We start from the raw sequence: 26,502 nt of genomic DNA, 5'->3' as shown, positions 1-26,502 counted from the left end.
GGAGCCCAGGAGCAAGACATTTTATTTTATTAGATTTTATTAGATTTGATTTAGACACTATATTATATAAAATTCTCCCGTTCTAATTTGATCATTTGCATTCTCTCACTTTGAATTAATGAGTAGGACAATTTAAGGACCCAATTAGCTGGAGGTCAAGAATCAAGAATGTCGTTAAACCTATTATCCAGAGTACCTTGTGTTTCAGAAGTGTTCAAATGTTGTCAAATGTTGAGGCAGATATACTTGACGGAAGATGATTAAAATATCTTTCAAATATTGAGTACATATAACAAAAAACTTTTGGGGGACAGATTAAAAGTGCTTAGTACTAAATATGCAAGTGTATGAAATAATCATTAAAACATTTTCACTGTCAAAAGGAATCAGTCACATTATGTAAAGTATGTTTTATTATTCAAACTAAAATGCATATATTTCTTTGCAATACATATTGAAAACAGGTGGTAGTAAAAGACACAGAGTGAGGCTCTTAGCACATGTGTGTCCCATGTTAACATATTGACATAAAAAAATATTTCCAATTAAACTAACATTTTCCTTACATCATTTCAAACAATTTTGCCTTACATTATTATTGTTGTTTTAACCCTGCTCTCTTAAAAATAAAAAATATAGATGTGAGTGTGAAGAACCTTTTCATTTATTTGTAATTATATGGCATCGCTCTGTAAGACTAGACCCAAGTCTTCTTTTTCCAACAATGATCACTTAAAACATCTTCCCATAATAAGATGTTAGATATTAGAATGCTTGTGCTGGTCAGAAATGAAGACATACACTCGTACTACTGCATAACATAAAATCCCAGAACACTTTACAGCCTTGGGTTCAACCAGCACTGTATAGTTCTGCAGTCTTTCAGTAGGCCCTAAACTCTCACCATCAGTAGATCAGCGAAATAAACCTCTGTGGCACAACATGAAGAATACATAACAATATATAATAAACAATAATGTCATCACAATTTGGTTCAGTTTCTCTTACAGTCGCAAGAGTTTAAAGATTGCTCTTCTTATTAGATCCGTGTTGGCTGTATGTTCTCTTTATCTATGCTTACAGCTCAGATAGGTTTGTGTCAGATTGTTGTTATTTTATCTGTCGTTTTTCACGATAAATTCTACCGGCAGAATCTTCATGATCAGAAATAGCACACATTAGTATTGTAAAACCTGCTTACCTGTTTGCTTGCAAGAGTTTCCTTCAGCAGTTCCATTTATACCCAGTTAAATGTGTAAATCACGAATATACAGGTCAGTGTGAATCCTTCAGCTGAGAAACTAGACGGCATTGCATCTCACTCTTGATAGTGATGGTCCTCTTCTTTGGCATGGTTGATGATGGTAATGTTTCAATAATTTTAAACAGATTTGCTCAGGGTGATACAATTAGAACCACTGTAATTTTCTATCACATTTATACTCAGTTAAAGTGGAGCACTTATAATGACCACAGTGTCCATGCATGGCCTAATCTGTAGCTTAAGTAATATCAGGAGAAAAGTGGGACAAGAAAAACATTTTTGGCAACAAACTCTGGCCTTAATTTTAGTCTGTTGGGTAAGTACTTCCTACCTCCGCCAGCACGACAAACTTAGCAACTGTGTCACAGAACTGGTTAATGACATGCTTGGACAAATAAACCTCGTATGTTAGAAGTAGTGCGGTAGGGCTTAATGTCAGACTGGTGCAGCCTGGATAAGACAATGATGCTTGTTTACAGGCAGCCGCAGGTCTTGACCACCATGTTCCGATGTTTCTTAAGTATTACATTGTTGTTGTCGTCATAGAAGAGTACAGAGATGGGACTGAGCTTAGTCGGTGCACAGCAAGCCTTCGGGACCTCATCTGGCTTTATAAGGTGGACCTGCCAAAGACAAGAAGTCATTCAGTCCAACGCAATTCAATCCAGTAGTAAAGATTATTTCATATTGATCTATTTCATCTCAGAACTGTTGCTCGATCAATGAAATACTGCATACAAAATCCAAAACAGTACTAACCACAAGCTGGATCATGGCATGATTAGTAGCATTCATACAAGAGCCCAAAGGATAGTCACATTCCCCATCGCAGTAGTATGCTGAGTAACCTGGAGGAGCTAAAACCCAATCCTGAAAAGATAAAAAAAAAAAAAAACAGTGGTTCAAGGTGCACATACATACATTTGTCTATGTAATAATGCACCACCTAATTCAGTAGCACCATCAATAAGTTTACTACAAACATCCCATATTTGCTTTGTAATGAGAAAATTATTGTCTTTTACCTTCCAGCCAAGGTCACTGAAGCTGACGTACAGCTCATGCTTCTTACAAGCCTGTCTCCCACTGTTTGTATGAAGCTGGTCTGCAAGAAAACAAGGTCAAAATCCATTTGTTACTACAGTAAATGTTGTGGTATAGTAGTAGTAGAAGTAATAGTGCTGGGCAAGTCAGTTAATAACACGATTAACTGAACATTTTACCTCGACTGAGATCTGATTATTCATGTGTGAGTCATGTGACTACTCACATGGTAGTACGTGTTTAACATACTTAGTTTGACTGTGAAATAGGAGCAGAAAGTTTGAGAAAGCAGTCTCAAAAAACTTAAGTGCAATTAAAAGCCCTTACAAAAGATTAAGCAAGATTACTGCTCAGGTAAGTCTGAAAATAGCATACAAGTTTTGCTGTTTAGAAGGTGGGTCAAACCAAGCCATACTGGCAGCTCAAATAACTCTAGCTTGGTTTAGACCATTTCCATTGGGTAGGGCTGGTCCAATGTTGGATGAGAAAGCAGTGAGGCGGGAGTCCAAGCTAATGGTAATAATTAGCAATAACTAAATTGGGAGTAAAACCTACTAGCCTTTGCCCTCCCTGTGCAGGCGGAATCACGTGAAAGGGGGATTTCTAGCTGATGGGTGGGAATTGGCAATGACTAAATGGAGGGAAATTGTGTACAAGAACAATAACAACAAAATCCTTTTGGTGTAAGTTATATGTTATAAGACTGTTTGTAAAGTAATTTAAAATAATAAATTGATCATTTTTATACACTGTAAAGGGCAGCTAGAATACATTAGTATATGCAGTATCACTGTAGGGATTAGCATACAGAATCAAAGTTGTAAATATTGATGTTGTGTAGCTTCTCATTACAGTACAATAAGTGTGGAGGTTATTCCAATATAAAAGGTGCAACTGTTATTCTTAGAGTACTTGCAATGTGAAAAGCATCCTGAAAATACTCTATAATATATATATATATAAATAGGTCAAATAAAGTGCAGTGCAGCATGTAAACAACAATATATAACCATATGTAAACAGGAGAAAGAGTTGCTTGCTTATATGCCAACAGTTATGTTATATGATGGGGGGTGGAGGTGGATTAATTTACATTTATGACAATTCACAGACACTCTTATTTAAAGCGACTTACATAAGTTCTTAGTTTCCCTCTCAGAACATGTTCCTAGCTAGTGTTAACATGTCAGAGTCCAAAGATGCTGCCAGGTACTGATACCTAAATTCAAAGATACATACACTGTGTCTGACTCCTGAAAATACCACTGTCAAAAAGACGCTAAGAAGAAATTACATGCAATCAAAAGCCTTTAAAAAGTGCAAGATGTGCTCAAATAAGTTTAAAAAAGCACCCAAGTTAGCTTTTTAGACTTCCAGGGCAAGGTGGGCGAGCCATACTTGAAGCTCAAATAACTCTAGCTACGGATTGGGTTTAGACCAATGCCATTCAGTAGGGCTGGTCCATTGTTGGCTTTGTAGGCTAGTGTCATGGTTTTAAATTAGATGCGGGCAGCCATGAGTAGCCAGTGAACAGCATCAAGAGCGCTGTGACTCCAAGATTGTCAAGGACAGACGGGAGGATGGATTTTGTGGTTGACTGTATCAAAGGCTGCAGAGAGGTCAAGAGAAACCAGAACTCATGACAGTTTGGCTGATCTTGCAGCATGGGGCTTTTGAGTGCTTCGTGCTTTGAGGGCAATGACAAGTAGCTGTTTAAGATGAAAGTGGCAAAAGGAAGAACATCCTGAACAAGTGGCTAAGATAACATTGATGGGATGGGGCCTAGCAGACAAGGTGTTCAATTATTTGATGTGAGAGGTCATCTGTTGAAAATGTCTGTAGAAAACTAGCCACTTCAACTCCTGCAATTCGCACTGGAGATTTGATAAATTAACAGTATAAATAGTGTATGATTATTTCAACTAATTTATCAATTATTAATAAATAAGTCAAAACTGAATCCACTTACCAAATATGCCAGGTCTGTTCGGATGGGGCAGGTCGTATTTGTTCTTTTTCTTGCGAGGGTTGTTGTGTCTGACTGCTCGAGGCGGGCGGCAAGGGGCCTGGCTGGCTCGGAAGAACGTCACCATGAAGGGCTGTTTGGAGCGAGGACCCCTGCGGCCAACTAAACCCACCCACCCTGCCGACAAGGAGCGGTCTGCGAGAGGGGCAGAAAATAGTGAATACATGCACAGATACACTACCCACAAGTTTTCAAATGGCTTTTTGTTTTTAAAACAAATGATATATCTGAATGTTAGCAATAACATATTTAAAAATGACCAGGTTTAGTCAGAGGAAGACATCACACATGTAAGCATCTCTGTTACAGTATTACATTGAAAATAACACATTTTATGCGTGTTCAGCTGTCCAGTGACACTGTCTAATGACAGCAGCAGTTTGAAAAGATGTAGTGGATGGCTTTATGTTAGGAAGCATATGCTATCAGTGGTGGTAGCATCATATGATAGAGGTAGTCCTGGGTGTCGTGGGTGGGAATTGAAAATGACTGAATTTGGGACAATATTGGGAAAAAAATCTAACTAAACTATGGCTGTTAAAACTATTGTTAAAATAACAAATAAAAAATAACATTATTACTAATAAAAATAAAGGTTCATTGGCGCTGAGTTGCTCAGCAGTCTAATGCAAAAACACTAAGACCACAAGGTTGTGAATTTGAATCCCAAGCCACGCTGCTTTGCCATCAACAGTTGGCGTCAGAGAGAGCACAATTTGATGTGAGAAGATGTAGGGCATCATCTGTTGAAGACATCTGTAGAAAACTAGAAAAGTGCATTTTCTGAAGGAAATTGGTCGTATGCTCTCCCCTCATCACTCCTAAAGCAATGCTGGCTGGCACAGGTGTCTGTTAGCTGCTGCGGTGGAAATGGGTACCTGACGCTTTCCTTTGAGCATGTCTGCTTAGCGATGCTGCATCGCCGGCAATTAAAAAAGAGACGGTGGTTGGCTTTGCATGTATCGGAAGACACGTGTCCTTACGCTCCTGTACGTGTTAATAGCATTGCTAGTGCTATAGGGAGTTATGAACAGGTGGGCCAATTGGCAGTAATTTATAACATAAATAAATAATTAAATAAAGGTCCAAGGCTTGGGTGTAGGGTAGGTCTATTCAACTGAGACAGTGAACTTAGCAGAATTTGTCATTGGTCCCACTGTCATTTCATGCCTCATCTTATTTTAGTTAGCTTCCACCATCGGCATGATAAGCATGCTGCACTGAGTGCATCTGAGTGCACTAAGTGTTTGTAAAAGCAGCATTTCAAAAGATGACGAGTTCTCCCACGACTTTTGACCCAGTGTATGAATGTGTTACTGCTATCACTATTCTAGCATCTTTTGGAAGGTTGTTCTTGAGTAAATGTCAACCATCAACTTAGACAACTAGATTATACATGGCAGCTCCACTTATTTGAGCAGGAGTATGGGAGATTTTTTCTTTGGTGCTTTATAAGAAATGCTCACCCTCCTCTGTTTCCACGTACAGGCGGATGCCCAGGTTGCTTCGTGGGTGCAGTAGCCAGCGGTTGCTGGCAGAAGTCACATCAAAGGCCAACCATCCCTCCTGTCCCGCTGGCACAGACTGCATGTCCAATAGCACCAGCTCAGGCTCCCTAACAAACACACCGGGAATATCAGAATTTTGTGAAAGGAGACATGCTTACACTGCATTACGAAGGTTACAGACTTTGGCCTGGATGATTCTTCTTTACTATGGTGATTGTTGTAGCTCGATTAGATTGCTATAGATTGCGTAAGACACATTTTGGCCAAATGTAGAGAAAAACATTGGATACTTCTTTGCAAACCTGGTGAAATATTTTTTTTAACTGAAAAAAGACCAAATGTCTTTCTATAAATGATCAGATGATCATTGTTATTAAGCATTTTGTATAAAAAGGCTATTCAGCCCACCACTGTAAAAGTATACAGATACAGATACTACAGTGTTTCCTGAGGTGCCTGAATTACTTGCACTCTGGGAAGGACATAAGAGTGTCACCTGTGTCTTTTATCCCTCTGGATTTCATAGACAGAGATGTGGAGGGTGCGGTTTGCTCGCTGACCCATGGTCAGGGTTTTGTAGATGCGGAACTCTGCAGCAGTCACCGTCTCCCCCTGTGGAAGCGGAGTCAGGTCAAAGCGAAACTCCTTCCAGTAGGGCCGAGGCTGGAGGAGGTCTCTCTCATGCTCCACTAAGAAAGAGAGAGATTAAAAAGATATAAGAATGATAAGTAAAGGTAAAGCATTAATTAATCTGTGCTGTCACACAACTTTCGATGGATAGACAAGTTTTTCACATGATAGTGACGATACATACACGATATAGCTGACTGAATGGTTTACATTGGTGTCAGCAAGTGATACCTGAGGATGGGCAATATTATTGGACTCTTGCTAAGTAGAAAGTTTATGTGATGGTGCAATATCTATGGCTACAATATCTAGCTACATTATAAAAGTTTAATGACATTGGTATTCCTATGGAATTAGAGATTTTAATGTCTATATTAATAATCCAGGTGGATGTCGTGTTGTATATAACTGTATCTATAGATTGTCCCATGCGTGTGTACATGGGTATGTACATAAAAAAATATCAGAAATCCACCCAATATTTCCATATGGGCACAGCCCTAATTTATGTGCAAAGGACACAGTCACATATTCTGGGAGCAGATCAGTTTTAAAAAAAATTTCTCCAGTTTATAAAAAAATACATTTTAATTGTCAGTAATTGCATTTGAATGAGATTAAGAATGTTTTAGCCTCTCCTAAAACAATGTTTTATTCTGGATTAGGTTAAAGTAAAGATTCTGAATAACTGCAAACTAGCAAAAAGTGTAAGAATTGCGTTCTGACACTGTGCTAAAAGTACATTATGATGACGTTCCAAGGAGGAGGTAACCTCTTAATTGTAGAAAAAGCTAATTTATTTAAGAGAAATGAGGATGATAGAGCTCTCACCATCCGTGCCTCACCAGGACGGCCTACAGGACGAGATCTTGGGGGGCAGAAAAAGGGAGTGATAAAACTACCATGAGAAATTAACGTGTGGGAGCAGAAAGGAGATAAAGAAATTAGTAGAGGAATGTCAGCACCAGCAGATGGTATGATACTGAAGGAAATGAGGAGCGAGAGAGGAGGGGTGTATGTTGTGTGTGTTGCAGGAGTGTGTGATATCTTTTGCTGAAGAATAGGTAGGCCTAGATAGAGAGGGGGCATGAAGGGTAAAGCCAGAGAGAAAGAGAGAGAGAGATGGATGGATGAACATATGTCCTCGTAGAGGCCTGTGGGTCAGACTAACACCCACGGCCAGGCCTGCACTGTAGGGTAATTAGAGGCAGTGTGGGGCCGGCTCCCGCTCAACACACGACCACTAATTACAGCCTCGCTGTGTATTTTTAGAGGAGTGCCTGACATTATTTTCATTTCCCTCTCCCTCCTCTTTCTGCCTAGCAATGAAGCCTGTAATTCTGTACAGCTGTGTGCCCTCCGCATCATCACGCAGCCTGTCGTCCACTGGGGTTTGCCTACATGATCTCAGTGACTGTTTCTACATCGGCCATTATGTATTAGCAACGTCACTTTCAGTCATTATAGGCTAATGCAGGGATTTCCAGCCCAACACCGAATTTATTGCTGTGCAATAATAATCATGTACAATAGGCTGCTGGCTAACAGCAGTGGTGATGATAATAAGAGAAGACAGATGTTCTCCCATGGCGAAGACACTGGAACGAGAGACATCGAGATAAAGGGAGGAGGCCGCTGAGATTGGGATGTTTAATTGCAATTCTGTGTCAGATAAGCATCGTCTCTGGGCCGAGACAGGAAGAAGAGATGTTGGAGAGATAGTGTGGTTGTCTCAGTGCAGTGGACCACAAATCCTGCCTGTCTTCTAGGACGCCACAATGGACCCAACAGTCCATTTGGCAAAAGTATCGGCCTCTTCTGAGCCGAAGAGTTGAGCTGATGTAGAATAAATGAAGTGAGACATCTGCTCAGGTCGCCCAGCATCTCTGGATTATTGCCAGAGTTAATATGTTAACTCAAAATATTCCATACAGGCATTTATTCCTAAAGGCATAGACATTTCTCCAGTTATTCATATGTAGCTGGGGTCATTAGCAGACCTGCACTTCTAACATTTATCTAATGCACTATTGTAAAACAGTCCAAATATTTATTGACAAAAAAAATGTTTTGCTGCTTAAGTAAGAAAAAAAAAGAAAAGCTATATATATGTACACACACACACACACACACACACACACACACACACACACAAACACACACACATATAGTCTCAAAGGAATTACTGAGTGATCCATAGCAATTACTGGATGAAAGGCCACAGGGCCCACAGGGGCCTTATAATGGAAAACTGAATTCTTTCTTTTTAAAATAGGAGTTTTATAGCGTACACACATTGTTAAAGTTTAACTTCTTATGCTTCATGACTTTTATTACAATCTAAGGATTACAATTTTTAAATCCATGCAAAGCATTGCGAGCTGGCTGAATTGTTAATATGTTATACCAGTGAGGGAAAAACACAGGAATTTAGTGGAATAAGAGGTTAAAATGTGCTCCCCAATTCATATACAGAAACTAAGCTGCAATAGCAGCCTCTTTTAAGTAGATTTTTATTCATATGTATTTAGCAGAGATGAGCAGAAACTGGAATAATACTGGGTAGGGCCTCATTCTGCTCTCTGAACAGCCTGAATTCTTTATGGCATGAATTTTACAAGATGTTGGAAGCTTTCACTGTTTCACTGTTTCATGTTGACGTGACTGCATCATGTAATTGCTGCTGATTTTTCTGGAGCACTTACATGATGCAGCAAATCTTTTGTTCTACCACACCCAAATTGTATTCGATTGAATTCAGATTCGGTGTCTGGTGAAGAACACTGAACTAGCTTTATCATGCTGGAAGTAGCCGTTAGAAGATGGGTAAATTGTGGTCATGAAGGGATGCACATGGTCAGTAACAATACTCAAATAGTGATGATTGATTGGTATTAACAAGCCAAAGTGTGCAAAGAAAAAACCCTACAAAGTCAAAATAGTCAAAATAACAAAAAGGTGACAAATGTGAGGTTGAAAAGTCACCCAAGATGTCTAGCTGACACTGGTCCCCTATAAAACTGACTAGTGATGAAAAGACTTTGTAGGCCAAAGAAATAAACTGAGAAACTGAAGAGAAGATCTACAGGACAAAACAGTGCCTCTTCAGGACTTGAGCCAAGCAGCTTACCCAGGTTGACGAAGCTCATGACTGTATCTGCCTCGCTGACCACCGTGCCGAGGGGAGGCGTGTGCGTGCTGAGCGTGGGTAGCGCAGCATGGATGACCCCCTCGTGGTTCTGGACCAGACCTATACCCTCATCCCCCTCAGCCGATACGGCGTGGTAAAGGTCCAGCATGAAAAGAGGAGCAGAGGAGGGAGGTCGCAGGGGTGGGTGCGGCCTGGGCCGTCCAGGCAGCCCCAGGATGGACAGGATCTCCCTCTGCATCTCCTTCTTCTCCCGGCCGCTCAGCCTGCGGAAACTGGAGTGCGCTGTGCCCTGCGTGTGCCCGCACCCGCACAGGGCGAGGAAGACCACCAATGTGAAGAGCCACCGTTGTCCTGGAGTTCTCCTGCTGGTGCCACAGCTGTCCCTTTTCCTGCTGCATTTATGGGGTGAACGCTGGCCCATAAGGTCCCGTTGCTCTGCACATGCTGACTGAACGTCCCAGCAAAGGAGGTCTGCTTCCTTTGGTGCCATTGTCCTCCTCATGTCCTGCTGTGTGCTGATGAGTCTAGAAAATCTTTGACCTTCTGAGGTGTTTAGACAACTTCAGCCCACAGTGGGACAGCCACTGGTTCCCCAACAAAAGCACTCAACACATGTCCCAGCAACAGAAAGCGTCCCTGACTGAGTTCACCTGTTCGCCTGAGTAGTCAAAGCAGTTTAAGGGAGATCCGTGTTCATTACACTGATGTGTCAGTTTATCTCTGTCCTCCTCCTCGTTCGTCCTTTCTCTCGCACCGTTATCTGCAGAATAAACCTGCACTCTTCTCCCTTGCACGCGCTCCCTTCTGTTTACTTTTGGAGGGAGAGGGCGAAACAAACCACAGATAGAGCAGAACCTCTGGCACTGCAGAAGCAGCTTAAAGGAAAACAAACAGCTCTTAAGACTTTTCCACTGCTTTGAAGAGCAGAGTTTGGAAGAGCTGGAGCGAGGTTAAGTAAAGAGCAGGTGCTGAGTAAGGGCTGAGGCAGAATGTGAAATTAAAGTCCATGGGTACAGTAAATAAATAAGGTGGGTACACCAACCCACCAGCCAAGTCTCTCTTCAAAGGGCCCGCAATCCAGCGCAACACCTGCCTTTTCCCCAGGTACGTAGACAAGTTACAGCTTGATTTGCCCCCCCAATGAGAGAGAGAGAGAAAAAAAAAATATCCACAAGAAACGAAAAATACTCCTCACCCGTTTTAAACAGGCCTTGGGTACAGCATAATCCAGTGGGTGAACTGTTTAGAAGCCTATAGGAATGCCCTTTACTTGTACATGCTTTTTTATTTGTATGTTGATTCCAATTGTCCAATTGCCTCTCAAAAACCAATCCACACCTGCAGGTATAACCTCCTCTCCAGTTCCTTAGTATCTGGGTTCCTTGTAGTGAGTGTAATCTGAATGCAAGCCTTCCTTCTCTGTGCAAGATGCTGTAAAGGCAGAGGGAGTGTCTTAAAAATGACTGAGGACTCCTCCCTCCCTCTCTCCCTCCCTTCCTCCCTCCCTTCCTCCCTCTCCCCACAATGCTCCTTCCATTCACCGTATCCACCATTTCATCTTCAACACACCCAAAATTTGTTCACAATTACTACGTGGCCTGGCGTGAGAATGGTTTAAGACATGTCTCTGGGAGACAATCGGGCAGATCTAACCACCGCAAAAGCCTGTAGTCTGAATGAGAAAATGATGATCCCAACTGCATTTAGGTTTTGTGGATTGAAACAGATGACATGGTGCATGGAGGAATCATAATTTACTTCAGACAACCTGTCCAATCAACTTGAAATTGCAGTCGTAATAGATAACTGCAGGTAGCTGGGTGGTCTCTTGCCAACACCACAGGATATCTTTAGGCCTGCAGTTTCCAGTTTTAGCGCAAACCTAGCATGCGCATGGGTCTCCCCTGCCGGAGCAGAAAGCCGGTTTCTTTCTAAACAAAAACCATCTGCACTGTTCTTCACAAATGGCAAAGTGTTCTGAAGTGTTGTACATCTTGGTGTTTTTGACACAGGAAAGGGGGATTTCTGCACCGAAGTGTGGTAGGAGCGGGACGTGCCATGGGAGCTGCTCTGGGTGCCGAGGACAGTGTTTGGAGGGAAAGGATGTGAGTGGGTTTAAATATTTGTACATAAACACAGACACACAGCTGCAGAGTGTGGACCATGAAACACCACCCTTCCCTAACCCCATCCGTTCCATCCAACCACCAAACCTATACACAGTCCAATACAAACATGCATGTGTGGACACACACACACACACACACACACACACACACACACACACACCAAAAACAAAGGTTCTTATGTTCAGCCGAGAAGAGCTTCTTTGAAATTCCTTAGCAACTCATTAAAGGTCCCACTGTTCGGCGATTGCATGGATGTAAGACACATAAAGCCATCCTCTTTGAAGATTTAATTGGTTCTCTCTTTATCTCTTGGGAAAGGAAATTGCCCCCTGCTCATAATTATCATGAAATTTCCTGTGAATACACACACACTCACACACACGTGCACACATGCACACATGCACACTTATCTTCAGCAGTTTGACTTCAATAAACAAGAGCAAACAGAAATTACTGCAAGCATTATTTTAATACAAAAGAGAACAAAAAAAGGATTTATAATCTTAACTTGTAACTTTTACACAATTGCACCCCAGACGTTTTCCTCTTCATCGTTCTGAGAGAGTTGCACAGACTCAAAAGGTGAATCCATTTCATAGCCCTTACCCCTCCCTCCCCCAGACACAATAAATAAATAAAAATCACCTTCCGATTTCACTTTCATCAGGTATTCATATACTTCAGCTTGTCAAAGACAAGACTATTTATTCGAGACGCCTTTTCTCAGAGGCGTTTATGTCCCCATGATCCATTTTTTTCCCTAGGAGCTTCCAACATTAGACAGAATGGGAAGCCACTTTTGACATGATCTAGAGGCTGTAGTCACTGGCAAAAAGGCCACCATTGGAATCAGTCAGCTTCCTGGTCCGTTACATCAGAAATGATCGTCAGGGAAAATCATTAGAACAGAAACGGTAACACAAAAAGCACAACCAAAATCATTGTTATCAGACTTATTGTAATACTAGGTTTTCCCAGAAGGTGATATGATACTGTCATGAAAAATAAATACACATTTGTTTTTACACTAGAAAAGAAACCCAAAACAAAAGCAAAAATACATTAGGATTATAAATTAACCATTAAACATTCACAATCTCTTTTTTTTCAGTTTTGCATACTGTGAAACAACTGAAAGACCGGTGTAACATGGTATCTGTAACGTACTGAGCATGATTAAAACATGTATGAGTGCAATGACTGCATGAGTATATCAGGGCAGCAAGGACGGAGGGGTGGAATTACATTGAAGGAGAATGTCAGTCAGTGCACACTAGTGAACAACTTGTCGTCTGCTCTATGTGTCACTTAAGTGCTCTCAGGATTCAGGATTTTCCATGTTTGTCAAATGTTTTTGGAGAAAGAAACACCTGGACATTAGACGTTGTCAGTTTGTTGTGACAACAGGAAAACTGTGGCCTAAAGGGGCAGTGTGGTCAAAATCTGACTCAACAGCAAGGCCAGAGCAATGCATCGTCCCCCACTTCCTCTCTTTTTATTGAGTTAGTTCACCATGAAAGAAACTACCACACAAACCAAGCTCACACACATACACACACACATATGTACGTACGTACAAACACACACACACAAGATCCCTACATGCTCTAGGTGCACAAGAGGTTGTGAGGTTCTAGAGTAGAGTAGACGCTCATCTGACATTTTCATTTAATTTTTTTACATTTTTTTTCTCCCCTCACGACTCAGTAGAAAATTCCCTCAACAGTAACACACACACAGACACACCTGGGTAAAAGGCCAGGAGCTTTGCATACAACAGAGAGGGTGATGAACGTTCTTTCCACTGGCTTATTCAAATAAATCCTAGTGTGATGTGCGTGCCCATGAGAACCTGTTTTGGAACTGAGGCTGTCCCATCTCTCCCAGTCTCAGCGCTGTAGAGTGGAGAAGCCATTGCATATTGAGGGTGCTAAGATGAAACTCTCACCACCCCCAGTTCCAGTGGTTGGTGCAACTCTACGTGTCCACGTGGGCACTTGAAGGTGTGTGTACATGTTATAGGGTTCACACAGCTGGTGCGCAGCTCAGTCACACGTTTGAGAAACCCAAGAAAGTCAGTCAAAATTAAGGACAGAAATGTGTAACACAAATAAGGCAGCATCATTATGGTTGTTAATCGGGAAGAGTGGGAGATGGTCTGGGGTCAGCAGTGTCCAGCTGTATTGCGATCTGCCCAGAGGAGAGGGCTGGAGCCCAGGCTGAACTGGACTTGGTTACCAAAGCTCCAAGTCTCCTCTGGTCTGGTCGGTAATCCAGTAATCCTGTGCTGGTGGTGGGCACATAGGTGCACGTGGAAGAGAGGGAGGAGAGAGTGCAGCATCGAGTTCTCCTGCCCGTCTCCACCACTGCAGACAGTTTGATGCGATGAAGATGAAGGCTCTACTTCTTGCCGGCTGGTGTCTTGGGACTGGGGGTCTTCTTGGAGATGGTAGGGATTTTGGAGGGTTTGGCCCCAGGTCGGCGTGGGGTGTCGGAAGTGTCTGAGCAGGCTGAGCGTGTCTCCATCAGCTCAGAGCCGTCCGAGGCGTCACTGCCCCTCCGGCTGCTGGCCCGGCTTCCTGCACGGCTACCCGCTCGACTTGCAGGCCCGCTGGCCGAGGAGGGAGTGCGCTTGTCTGAGAGGAAAGACGGACAATTAAGAATCATTAAAAAAAAAAAAAACAAGTTGTAAAGAAACTTTACTGATGGTCATGAAATAACTTAACATTTAATAGAGAGCTGTTTAGATCTTGCTATTTTGCAAAACCTACAGAATAATTCAATACTCTGACTCAACTCAGTTGTCAAATCTTTCTTGTAGGGCTGGGCAACATAATGGTATTTAATCTCACACTAATAAATGATATTACAATATATGTAAAAATACACCTCTCTAAGCATGTTGTGGCTATTGTCAGAAATTAAACCGTTTAATCAGATGCAGACATGAAGTCAGCCACTGCCTTTTATTATTCTTCTTCGAACTGCCGCTGATTGCTGCAGAAAGTGTGGGTCCACAGCTCTGATAATACAACTAACACATGCCTGTGCTGACCAACATCTCACTGGGAGTAATGTGGGAAGAAGTGCCATCAACCCACCCCTGAGACAGCAAGGCCAATTGTGCCCTCTCATACTCCAACTGCTGATGGCAAGCAGCATGACTTGACCTGCGATTCTACGTTAAGGTGAAAGAGCATGAAACAGTGAGCATTTTCCTTACCAGAGCGTCCAGGTTTAGGAGCCGGTGTGGCACCGCCGTTCTCCCCAGTTAGAGAGCCACGGCTGGAATGGAAAGTCGGCCTTTTAAGCTTGGAAGTGGAACCTCCCTGCAATTAGAGAAAGACAGAGTTTACACTCAATGTAATGCAGCCATTATTAAAGACTAATCCCTGAAGTGTTCAACGCAATTGTGAATGCAAGTTACACTGTAGATAAACTTAGACCTGGCTAAGAGGCGACTACAGTAAAAAAAATATATATAATGCATATGTAGCTTCATGAAAATGATACAGTTTGTTTCCAGGATGAAACATTAACTCTCATAATCTGTATTTCACCTGAATGAAGGTTTTGTAGAACCGCCCTTTCTGTCTGCGCTTTGCTGAAGGTTATTGCTATGTGCTTAGAGGTACTGAAGCTTCCTGAAGCTCTGTACTGTTAGTGTGTTAGGGCTTTTAGGGGGAGGGGAGGCAGTGCGTTACCTCATGCCCAGGGGTGTGGCCGTGCTCTGGGCCGGACTGGCACTTGGTTGGAGTTGGAGTTTTACTGTGTGCCAGCCAGGGCTTGGCATAGCCCCGCGAGTGAGATTGGGAGGACTGGGAAAAAGGAGCAGGCAGGAGAAGGTGGAGAGCAGTAAAGGAGCAGGGAGGAGCAGTGAAAAGGGAGGGGGGAGGGGGCCGCAGGAGTAGAGCGAGTAGCACAGCGTAGTGTAGTGTATTGGGCAGATGGTGATAAACACAAGCACAGAGTGGAATTGTGGAAATTTGTGAAGCGCGGGAGAGCAGGAGGACAAAAAGACAAAGAAACAAATAAAAACCCCACAGATGACAAAGTGATTTGAACATGCAGAGACAACAATCAGCACAGTAACCCAATCAGTGAATGTCTGAACCAGTCAAAATGACAGCAGAAGTAACAACATGACAAAGACAACTGATACAGGACAGAAAACACGAGAAACAAGGACCTAAATTACACTTAAAGACGCTGTTTACACCTTGCAATAACGTGTGTCTGGTGATCGGATCACAGTCAGATTTCACCTAACCCCATGAGAAGCCAGGCCTAAAAAGCATTGTGGCTGCATTACGATCTGATCACTACTTTTGGAAGCGGTCAGAGATGCATCTCGACCCCGTTTAACACGAGAGTAAACTGGATGCCTTTTCATGTCTGAATGAAGTGAGCCAAGGGGAAATATGCCTGTTAACACAACTGTTTATTACAGTTACAGATACTGGTTTCTCTCTAGATTCTTCACTGTGTGTGTTTGTATGAGCACACTCATGCTTTATTTACCGGTAGATGATTACTACAGAGGGAGTTGCCTTGCGATTCAAATAGTCCTTAGCGTTTTCTGATTGAGCTGTTACAGTCAAATGCAAACCATCTATTGTTCCACCACGTTGTGGAAACCCCACTATTCCTCTAAACCATTCACATCCTATCTCCCAGAGCCAGGCAGCCTTAAACAGTAGCTTTCGGTTACAGGAAGTAAAGTGAAAATATTTACACAGAGAGTCAGCTGCTTTAGCTACTTGCACCCATTGCTGACACAGGCGTGCAAATGCACACACACAGCTTGTCTAGTCCCTGTAGAAAAGTATTGCAAATAACAATAGGACTCTGGAGTGGATAAGCATGATCCTATTGGCACCATGCCCAATAAGCATAAGGCTGTGGAGCAGTGGATCTGCAGTCTCTGGAATGATATGAACAATACTTTTGGGATGAGCTGGGGAGTTGAAGATGAGGTGGGGTGGTGATCCTCCACCCTGACCTTACTATCACTCTTGTTGCTGAATGCAATCAAATCCTCACAGTAATGCTCCAAAATCTAGTAGAAAGCCTTTTTTTGGACACTCTTTAATATTTAATTTAATGAAGGAGCAGGTGTTCCAATATAGTGTAAATGTCCATATAGTGTTGATCCAGATACTACCTGGATATCAAACACACATTAATGGCAGGTGTAAACAGGCTAAAAGAATAATACTCATACCTAAAATAGGATCAGAAGGTACAGAAGTTTCCAACCCTAGTTAAAGTGTACACCTGCGAGTTTAGAGATCTACTCTAACACACGAGACACCCTCTAATCAGCTAATTAACAAGTGTCTCCTTATATCTAAAAGTGTGTTAGAGCAGTGAAAAATGTTGTGCAGGTTAGAGGTACTCTGTGGCCAGAATTGAGAAATACAGCTAATCTTCCTTTATTTACTTTCCAGATTAAAATTTTTTTTTTTAAACCTGGTTTTAATGATAATTTGAATGAACTTAATAATCACTAAACCAGACACACAAAAACAGACAAGGACACACAAGTATAAAGACAACTTAGTATGTGTAGAGAATGACCACAAGAAAATGTGAATCTGAGAGATACTGATTTTTAAAAAGTGAAAAATGAGAATAGACCCCCCACCAGCATCACACAGCATCACACTACCATCATCATTCAGCTGTAACACACTTACCCTGGAGGAGGTGGTGGGCGTGGCAGGGGCGGAGGGCAGTGAGGCGCAGCTCTGTGCACTCTGGGAGGCTGAAGAGGAGGAGCGAGTGGGCGAGGCCGTTCGGGATGAAGGCTTGGAGCGCCGGCCACGTGAGCGGAATGCCGCCAGCCCTTGCGAGGCTCCTTCTGGAAGAATGAACTTCTCCCGCAGCTCCAAGTTGGTACGTCCCCGAGCTGCATCGAGAGAGGCACAAACAAAACTGTGTTAGGATGCTAAACCGACAAGCGTGTCCATCAGGCGGCAAGCAGTGGGAGTGGAGAGAGTCAGTGCTTCCCCGGTCAACTGCTTCAGTAGTCAGAGTGCGTGGAGGAGGAGTCAGTATATTCACCACTTTAAACAGGGACGTAAGTGCTCATGGCAAACACAGTGCAGGAGTTTAATAAAAGGGGGGGGGGTGCAGTAAGGCAAGCGTCCAACTCAGAGGATTGGGTTCAGTCAGTGCCAGACACAGACAACAGAGGCCACTCCAAAAGCACAGCCTCTCTTCTCTCAGTACCCACCACTGAGCTCCAAAAGGCTTCTTTTTTATTTTATTTTAGAAGACATTAACAGAAGTGCATTCACGCAGTGCATAGCGTTTTGACACACATCTGAGAGGCATGGCTGGTTATGCATCAGGCACACACAAATGCTACATACTAGGGCTGCAGTGATTAGTTGGTGTCAATGATGATTATGATTCGATATTGAATTTTTACTGCTTACAAAAAGCACCTGCAGTACCTACAGAAAGCACTGGGGGCGACAGAGTATATTTTCAAGCTTGCATGTTGATTAATGTGTGGGTCTGATTATTAGCATCGTAGCTACATGAAATTATAGTACTATCAAAGAAAAGTAATTTGATTTAGATTAGGGTTGGGAGGTATGCACTTATCGTCATACCATATCATACCATATCATCTCCAAATATTACCACGGTATACTGTAATTATGGGCATGTGTTGGTTTTACGCTCATCGCTTTTGTGCTTGCTCATTCTGCTTTATTAAATATAAACATATATGTACATATAAAAAAAAACAAAAAAAAACAAATGAAACGCTCAAAACAACCCTCAGATACGAAGTTCAGTCTGCTTACACCGTCACCAAATAAGTGAACACAGTGCCCAATTTCATGTAAAGCAATCGGTAAATGATAAAACGTCAGTCTGAAAATAACTGCAAATGTCAAACTGATGCAAATCAGGAGAGAGAAGCTGGTTTAGCATTAGTTAAGTTACCAGGATATTGTTCTGTTGGCCGAAACTCAACTCAACGTTTCAAGTACAATGACTCTGATCAAGCGTCTGGGGTTGGAACTGTCTTCCCTGTGGTTTTGGATCTGTAGGCCATTCACTAAGATAAGCTTTGCTTAGCTAGCTTGGCTAAAGAGTCAATGAGTACATCACAGCACAGTAAATAAATACTAACTAAATAACTGCTGTGTTACCAACCAAAACTTGTGTCTGGGAAAGTGAAGTGATAACTGGCCAGCTAGGCTCAGATAAGTTAGCCAGCAGACTAAGCACCACAATGTAGACCGTGAGGCTCAAATCTCACACGTTTAAAGAATAAAGACCCTTATCTCAGAGCTACTGGTTATTCCAGGTACATTTAGTAAGACTAAGTTCATGCAGGTTTCACTTGCTCTCCTTTTTATTTGGAAAGAGAGCGTGGGCCTGTCTGGGTTGAGCATGTGACATCAGTAAAATGAGCTTATTTGGCCAAGTACTAGATTTGACATGTCGTACATGTCAGAATTTTAAAATAAGTGAAACTTATTATCATTATAATGCCCAACCCAAGTTTATTTTGCAGTGTGTCGTGTTTATTTATTACAAATTAAAGCCGAACATGATGCTTAGATTAACTGATTAAATAAGTAAGTAAGTAAATAAAAAGCCCAGGTCAGTATGTTAACTGATAAGAATAGTGATTGGCAGTTGCAGCCCTACTAGATACTGACCCAGGCCTCTAGTCCAGAGACACGGAGAGAAGCATTCTACAAACCAAAAATGAATCAAATTAAAGATACCAAACTCAGCAGCCCCAGCACACGACACAGCCGAGAGCAGCCAGCCACAGACAGGGAGACAGAGACAGAGAGAATGGAGAGAGCAGAGACAAAAGAGAGAGAGGGAGAAAAGGGCTGTGAGCAGTAGCAGCGGTGCACTGTAGCCGTGGGTCAGTCCTAAGCTGTCCTAAGCCTAAAACACAACCCCTTTTCCATGGTCTTGAGAGCAACAGAGGGCAAGCTGATAATTGGTGGCGCACCATATAATTTCTTCCCCATAAGCCAGGTACAGTCTGTAATTCGTTTCCCATGAGCAGGCCCTTTTAAGAGCTGCTCTGAGCAATATTAGAAACTCAGGCTGGCCACACCCAGGTCCTGCTTGATTTTGCTACGCTCATCTGGGACTTGCCAAGTGAAAAGTGCCAAGATCAGGCTTGGCCAAGCCCGAGCCCAAGCCCTGCGTGAATGAGAAGCATGATGCTAGCTGGCACGGAGACTGAGACGTCCCCAAACACACATGTACCCTCTCACAGCAACATTCACACACACACACACACACACACACACACACACACACACACACACACACACACACACACACACACACACACACACACACACACACACACACACACACACACACACACACACGGACACAGCAGCGTGGAAGATGGATCCAAAGCTGGACAAATGGGTTTAAGAATCTGAGGATGGAGAGGGCGGAGGGATGACATCAGACAGAAAAAAACAAAGAGGAGTGAGAGACAGCAGGAGAGGAGGAGAGAGTGAGGTACCTCTGCAGCAGAAATAGCCAGGAGTGACCGTCACTGAGAGACACAAGAGACAACATGAAGTAAACCTGAACATACATATAGACACACTGGCACACAACGCAGGCACACACCACTCTGCACTGTACCATGAAGTAGGACGTATTAGGGCTTGTAAATCTCAGACCTCACAGGGATTTGATTCTTCTATTTGATCTTCAGTGCATCATGAAATCTCAAAACACTTCATTTGGTGGGATTCAGAAATATGTTTTTATGTTTTAATGTAATACATAAATGAAAAAGAAGGCAGTTCTCCATTTAAGTTCTAACATTCCAAACAGGATCAAATTGAATCACTTTATTCAGATCAATCAACGCATGATGCACTGATGCATTTTTACATTTACACTTTTACACTCAGACACACTTCAGATATACACCCACACCCACACCTACACACACATAGTCCATACTCCAATTTACAACAGTGGTCACCATGTTGAATGGGGGAGGGGGGCTCTGGAACACATGGTCCAGCCCCTATGCCCTATGAGGCACAGCCACATGTGAGCAGACAGCCAAGGGAGAGGACAGTTAGTTTAGTGCTACAGTCAGCCAAGCACAGCACAGCAGAGAGGAACCGAAGAGGATGAATGTGAGTCAGACAGAGAGAGAGAAAGAGGGGAAAAAACAGTCAAGAGAAAGAGAGGTAAACCGAACGAGAAAGAGAGAGAAAGACCCAACCTATACGAGATGATATGGAGCTGCTGGAGTCGGAGCGAAGGATTTTAAGTCCTGGATGTTGCACTGGGGAGAGAGAAAGAGAGATAGGGGACGGGGAAAAGAGAAAGGGAGGGAGACACCTAAGGAACATGCATCATGCACTACAAATCCAAGAGAGAGAGAGAGATGATGAAGATGGAGAGAGAGGGGCAGGCCCCGTATACAGGCCACGGATATCAAAGTAAAGAAGGGGGGAAATGAATATATGGTGAGATGATAAGAGAAGGTAAGAAAGATCCAAAGAAATGAAGACAGATTTCAGTGACCTGAGAAGGATGTGAACTCCACAGCACAAAATGGAAAAAAGAGGGTGAAGGGTGATGAATGGATGGGCAAATGGAGTGATGGCAGAACTGACACAGCTCTGTATCATAAAGACAGAATGTGCTAGGAAGTACAGTAACTCCGTCAGGCTCACAGACCTGACCCAGCGATGTCTATATTCCTTCAAAGATGTTTTACTAACCCAAACCTATCAGCATCCTTCCAAGCACTTGGTCCCAGTGTTTGTGCACGTGGAGTAGAGCATAGGTGAGTGTAAATAAGCCTTACCTCTGCAAGGGTCGTTCTTGACCAGAAACTCGTCCAGAGCCATCCAGCCCCCTCCAACCCGCACCATAACTGTGCTCCGCAGAATTCGCACCAGGCGCAGCTGCTGCGAGTCTCCAAACTGAGGGAATGGAGGATGGGTGAGAGGAGAGAAGGAAAAGAGTGTTTTGGATGAAGATAAAGAGATGTAAAAAAGACATTAGAATAGTTTAACATTATTTTACATGTTTTAGAGCTCAGATATATAAGTATAACCCAAAACACCAATTCAAATCAAAATGAATTACATGGTATCCATGCAGAAAAAAAAAAAAAAAAAAAACACACATGCATTTTGAATTCTAGATGATTCAGGTTCAAGCTCAGCCCAACGTCCCATAGCGCTACATCATCTATACACATTTACCATAGTATTTTTAAGTACAAAATGATATAAATATACATCAGGGTTCCCACTCGATTTTGGAAAGCATTTTCTAGGACTTTTCCAGGACCCACACATTACTATATATATATATATATATATATATATATATATATATATATATATATATATATATATATATATAATATAAAATTGGTTATTGGATGTACTACACAACACCCAGTACTATATGCAAATCTTTCCCATAAAATGCAAACCCCTCTCTAAATCCATTGGTGGAAACATAGATACAAATGTTTGTGGACACCCCTTCTAATGAATGCATGTAGTTACTTTAAGTTGCACCCATTGCTGCAAATGCACACAGCTTGTCTATTCTCTGTATTCAAGTACTGTCAAGTACTCTCCGGGGCAGATACACATGAACCTATTGGCAACAAGCCTAATGCCAGGCGTGGGCAAGAGAGGTATAAAGCCCCTCCAGCAATGGAACGGTGTTTTCTGGAATGGTGGTGCTCCATCCAAACTTTTCCAATGCTTCACTAAGAATTTCCAGAACATTTGTAGCAGTTTTCTTATTTTCCAGGTGTTTCCATGACTGCCAAACAAGGCTTAGAATTTCCAGGTTTTGCAGATTTTCCAAGGCACGTGGGTAGCCTGTATACACATTTGCTTATTTGCAGCAGCCATGCAAAAATCTTGCATCTCCATTTTTGCACTTTAATCTAGTAGTTATACTTTATACTGTGTCAAACAGAAATGCTCCAAACTGACTTGGAATAAGATTTTTTTTTCTTCTTTAAAGCTGACATTTTGGAGATACAATTTTTTTTGTGTTCACTTAAAGAAAATACTATGGTAAATCATATGTTTTACTGAACGGTTAGATTTTAAGCGGGCAAACCTCGCCTTATAGGGATATTTCCTCCACCAAGGAAAGAAAACAACCACGCAAATATCAAAACCCAAAATCTTGATCTCTCAAATGCCATGTTTCAATAATCACGGTCACAAAAACCCAACACATGGACTGAGCCTGTGAAATCTGCTCCTGTGAGTTGGCAGAACATAAAAATGCATGCCCAGCATATTTGGGTAATGACTATGCGACCCTTGCCAAGCAGACGGGAAATGCCTGCTAACTGCGGCCAAAAGAGGTTTAAACAATTATCTCTACAGCCTCCAACAGCATGCAACGTGGAGCGGAATGAAACTGGCACAGAAGCTGCCATATAAGCCTCGTCTTATGTATTATGAAACAAGAAACTAATCAATGTGAAAGGGCAGCTTCCATCAAGCAAGGAGCTAATAATGTGTGACCGAAGCAGATTTCACAGGCTGTCACAAACACGCCAGTCACTTTACCTGGTTCCCAAGGAAGAACTACAATAAATCCATGGACATGGAGGAGAAAGACAACAAGGAGAAAGAAAGAAGAGACAGGGTGAAATAACAGGTACAGACAAGATGTTGAAAACAACTTCAATCTGCCTGAAATTACCAGTCGAGCTTGTTGAACTGTGTGTGATGGGTCCTACCCTATTCAAATCCTATAATGATGCGTTTCTCAATTGACATGAGCACTAGTGTCAACGTGTTAATGGACGGCTGGAGATGGGAATTAGATACAGTTTGTTCTAATGGCAGTAAATGGGTTAAAGTGCTTGTGAATGGCGGGATCAAGGAGAAAGAGGACACAGTGTGAGGGGTGAAAGCAAGACACAGACAGACATACAGACAGACAATCACAGAGAAACACAGTTCAGTAAGCGTGATGAGGCCCGAGGCCTGTGCAGTCCAACAAGTGAGGCTTGCTGTCAGTATCATTAACCAATGGATAATGATAATGGGAGACAAATGAAAACAGAGCAGCTCCTTCAGTCACTGGAATTACGGGATGATCATTAGTTAGGAGGTGGGAAGCAAACACTGCAGACAGCTCCAGGGTTGCTGTGGTAGTACAGTGAGGTAGTTCACTCATGTAGCACACTTACAAGAACAGCAATGCACCTTTAACCCAAAATAGCACAATACATATGACATATTAAGATGAATTATGGTGTTGGTTAGAAGTGAGACAGGTCAGCACCATAGCGTGATGGACATTAAGTAAAAACAAATAAGTAAATGATGTCAGCAAACAGCTATACGTCTATCAGACAGCAGTACATCAGTGTGGCACATAGGGTAGGAGGTCCTTTGGTGACCTTATACACTGCTATACCATGATCATCTCTCTCTACACTTCAGTTCAGCATTGCTTTTGCCATTAACACATAATGAACTCACCCTGTACTTGTTCTCCCCAATCTGCTCCACCTGGAACCTCTTAGCACACTTGCACTGGGCCACTTGTCTAGTGACCTGCACAGGGGAAAGAATAATGATAGCTCTGAATCCACCTCATCCACAGACAAACTGATATACAAACGGACTGCGATTATGGGTTCGTACCTCATCTTCAATCTTATCTGCATCTGTAGTGGGTCTGTAGGCATCTTTGTTGGGGTGAAGAGCTGCCACAAACTCATAATAATCAATGTAACCATCACCATCTCGGTCAAAGATGTCGGCCACTGCAGTCATCTCTAACTTGCTGGTGGGGAATTCTGTTGAGAAAAGTATCACTTATATTCTTCTAAAAATGTCATACAGTTTTTCTTTAAAAATGTAGGTGTAATGTTTCCCTTCAGATCTCAAGTTTAAATACATTTATACACCCATCAGCCATAACATTACTAGCTGAAGTGGAAAAACATTGATCATCTTCATTTACAGTGGCATCTGTCAAGGGGTGGATATATTAGAACAGTCAGTACTTGAAGGTGATGTGGTGATGTGTTAAAATCAGGAAAAATGGGCAAGCACAAGAATCTGAGCCACTGACAAGGGCCAAATTGTGATGGCGAGATGACTGGGTCAGAGCCTCTCCAAAACATCACTGGCGACAGGGTCATGGGCACATAAGGCTCTTTCATGTGATCCATGGAGGCCTCACCTCCCAGCTACTAATGTCTTGGTGCCAGATTCCATAGGACATCTTAAGAGGTCTTGTGGAGTCCATGCCTCGAATGGTCAGATCTGCTGTGGCAGCACATGGTAGACCTACTCAATACCAGGCACTAATGGTACTATTGTTATGGCTGGTCTGTTTGTAGCACTTTTAACAATCAACGTTGCCACAAATTAGCTTTGAGCTGGGTCCAGTCCCCAAGTGAACAAGCCAATGATGACAGCAGCTAAAACATCCCTCAAAACAGAAGGAACTAAGACTCAACAGGGTCAACACCAGATGGATATGATGGATGGATTACTGGTCAAAAAATGGCCAGTAAATGAATGCATGTATTTATGTGAATGTGTTTGCATACTTGAGGCCAGGATGCCATCAATAAATTCCTGCCGAGTGATTTTGCCGTCCTGGTCCTTGTCAATGCGTCTGAAGAAGTCCATTACACGGGACTTCTTGTGGTTCATCCAGCGCATGTACTTCTTCCTCCACACGTCAAAGTCGAAGTTGGCAAACTCCTTCAGCTGCAGGGTGGGAAAGACAAGAGGTGAAAAGAGGGGAATATACACACTACAAGGTCCTTAAACATTGTTATGTATGGTCATGATATAGGCTATATACTGGCTACTCTCTCTCTCATTACTGTAGGAATACATGTAAAACAGTTGCTGCACCTCTTCCAGCCTGTCGAGGGCATCATGGAGCTTGCGCTGACGGTCTAGGGCCAGCAGCCACACTTGCTGCCAGCGAGAGCAGAGCTGCGTGAGGCGTGGGTTTCCCCCAGTTACCTGAACGGCATGCTGCTGTTGCTGCGGTTGTTGCTGTTGCTTACCTGGACATTAAAGAACAAAGACAGACAGCTCTTATTAAAACAGCAGCAACATTCTTTTCCACTATTCCACAACATATTGCACAAAGTTTCTAGATTAATGAGTGCAGGAGAGAAGGAAAGTATACATACGGGCACCCCGTCTCTCAGCCAGACTGCTGGGAGGCTCTGCTGGTTTCCTCTTGTAGGTTTTTGTTACTTTATCAACATCAGGCTGCTTACGAGTCATCTCCTCCATGAACACCTGAGAAGAGTTATACAACCACCATTTTACTCAGATCAGATCTTTTCTTATTAAAAAAAAAAAAAAAAAAAAGGGTCATACAGGAATTAAAATGCACAAAATTGAACAAAAAAAATGAACAAAAGCCAGTAAATTACTGGTAAAATTGTTTTTAGATTTCACAACATAAATGCAAACAAAAAAGAGCTAACATGGGCCAAAGTCTGAAAATAGCAGTAAAGGTATGCAGTGTAGTAGCATTTGAGTGCAAAAACAGTATTAGTGACCTTGGTTTAAATATTATCGCTGTCAAAAAAAAGAGAAGTAAAAAACATTTCTTAACTTTCAATGGAAGTCAATGTAAAAAGATTTTAAGGGTGAATTTCTAGCATTTCTATTGGTCCATTTATCATACAATTCTGATGCAATGTAAAGAACATTTAGGAGTATTTCTATTTGTCC

General features: G+C 42.4%; 2 protein-coding genes across 12 annotated transcripts in view; both read right to left on the bottom strand.

Annotated features, from left to right (window-relative positions):
* Positions 1-471: 471 nt before the first annotated feature.
* bmp8a (bone morphogenetic protein 8a) lies at positions 472-10,211 on the bottom strand. Its single transcript, XM_072674836.1, has 7 exons — positions 9,603-10,211; positions 6,339-6,531; positions 5,801-5,949; positions 4,278-4,469; positions 2,290-2,369; positions 2,024-2,134; positions 472-1,887 (listed from the first exon to the last, which is right to left on the bottom strand). Exons 1-7 carry the CDS (start codon positions 10,123-10,125, stop codon positions 1,738-1,740), a joined length of 1,398 nt encoding a protein of 465 aa, XP_072530937.1. The 5' UTR covers positions 10,126-10,211; the 3' UTR covers positions 472-1,737.
* Positions 10,212-12,202: 1,991 nt separating this feature from the next.
* macf1a (microtubule actin crosslinking factor 1a) overlaps positions 12,203-26,502 on the bottom strand; it is a 202,873-nt gene continuing 188,573 nt past the window's right edge. For 8 of the 11 annotated variants that reach the window (XM_072676059.1, XM_072676060.1, XM_072676062.1 and 5 more), the window contains 12 exons: positions 25,950-26,061; positions 25,663-25,820; positions 25,350-25,512; positions 24,433-24,587; positions 24,268-24,342; positions 23,344-23,361; positions 21,597-21,714; positions 21,006-21,068; positions 17,452-17,663; positions 15,457-15,570; positions 14,976-15,081; positions 12,203-14,388 (listed from right to left, as the gene is read on the bottom strand). In XM_072676059.1, coding sequence (XP_072532160.1) covers positions 14,153-14,388; positions 14,976-15,081; positions 15,457-15,570; positions 17,452-17,663; positions 21,006-21,068; positions 21,597-21,714; positions 23,344-23,361; positions 24,268-24,342; positions 24,433-24,587; positions 25,350-25,512; positions 25,663-25,820; positions 25,950-26,061 — 1,530 coding nt within the window. In that variant the 3' untranslated portion in view covers positions 12,203-14,152. The remainder of the gene's footprint in view (positions 14,389-14,975; positions 15,082-15,456; positions 15,571-17,451; positions 17,664-21,005; positions 21,069-21,596; positions 21,715-23,343; positions 23,362-24,267; positions 24,343-24,432; positions 24,588-25,349; positions 25,513-25,662; positions 25,821-25,949; positions 26,062-26,502) is intronic. The other 3 variants (XM_072676054.1, XM_072676058.1, XM_072676056.1) reach the window with 2 other exon arrangements.

Source organism: Salminus brasiliensis, chromosome 3 (assembly GCF_030463535.1).
Source record: "Salminus brasiliensis chromosome 3, fSalBra1.hap2, whole genome shotgun sequence".
Lineage (NCBI taxonomy): Eukaryota > Metazoa > Chordata > Actinopteri > Characiformes > Bryconidae > Salminus > Salminus brasiliensis.
Note: the sequence above shows the minus strand (reverse complement) of the source record. Positions and strands in the feature narration are given on the sequence as shown.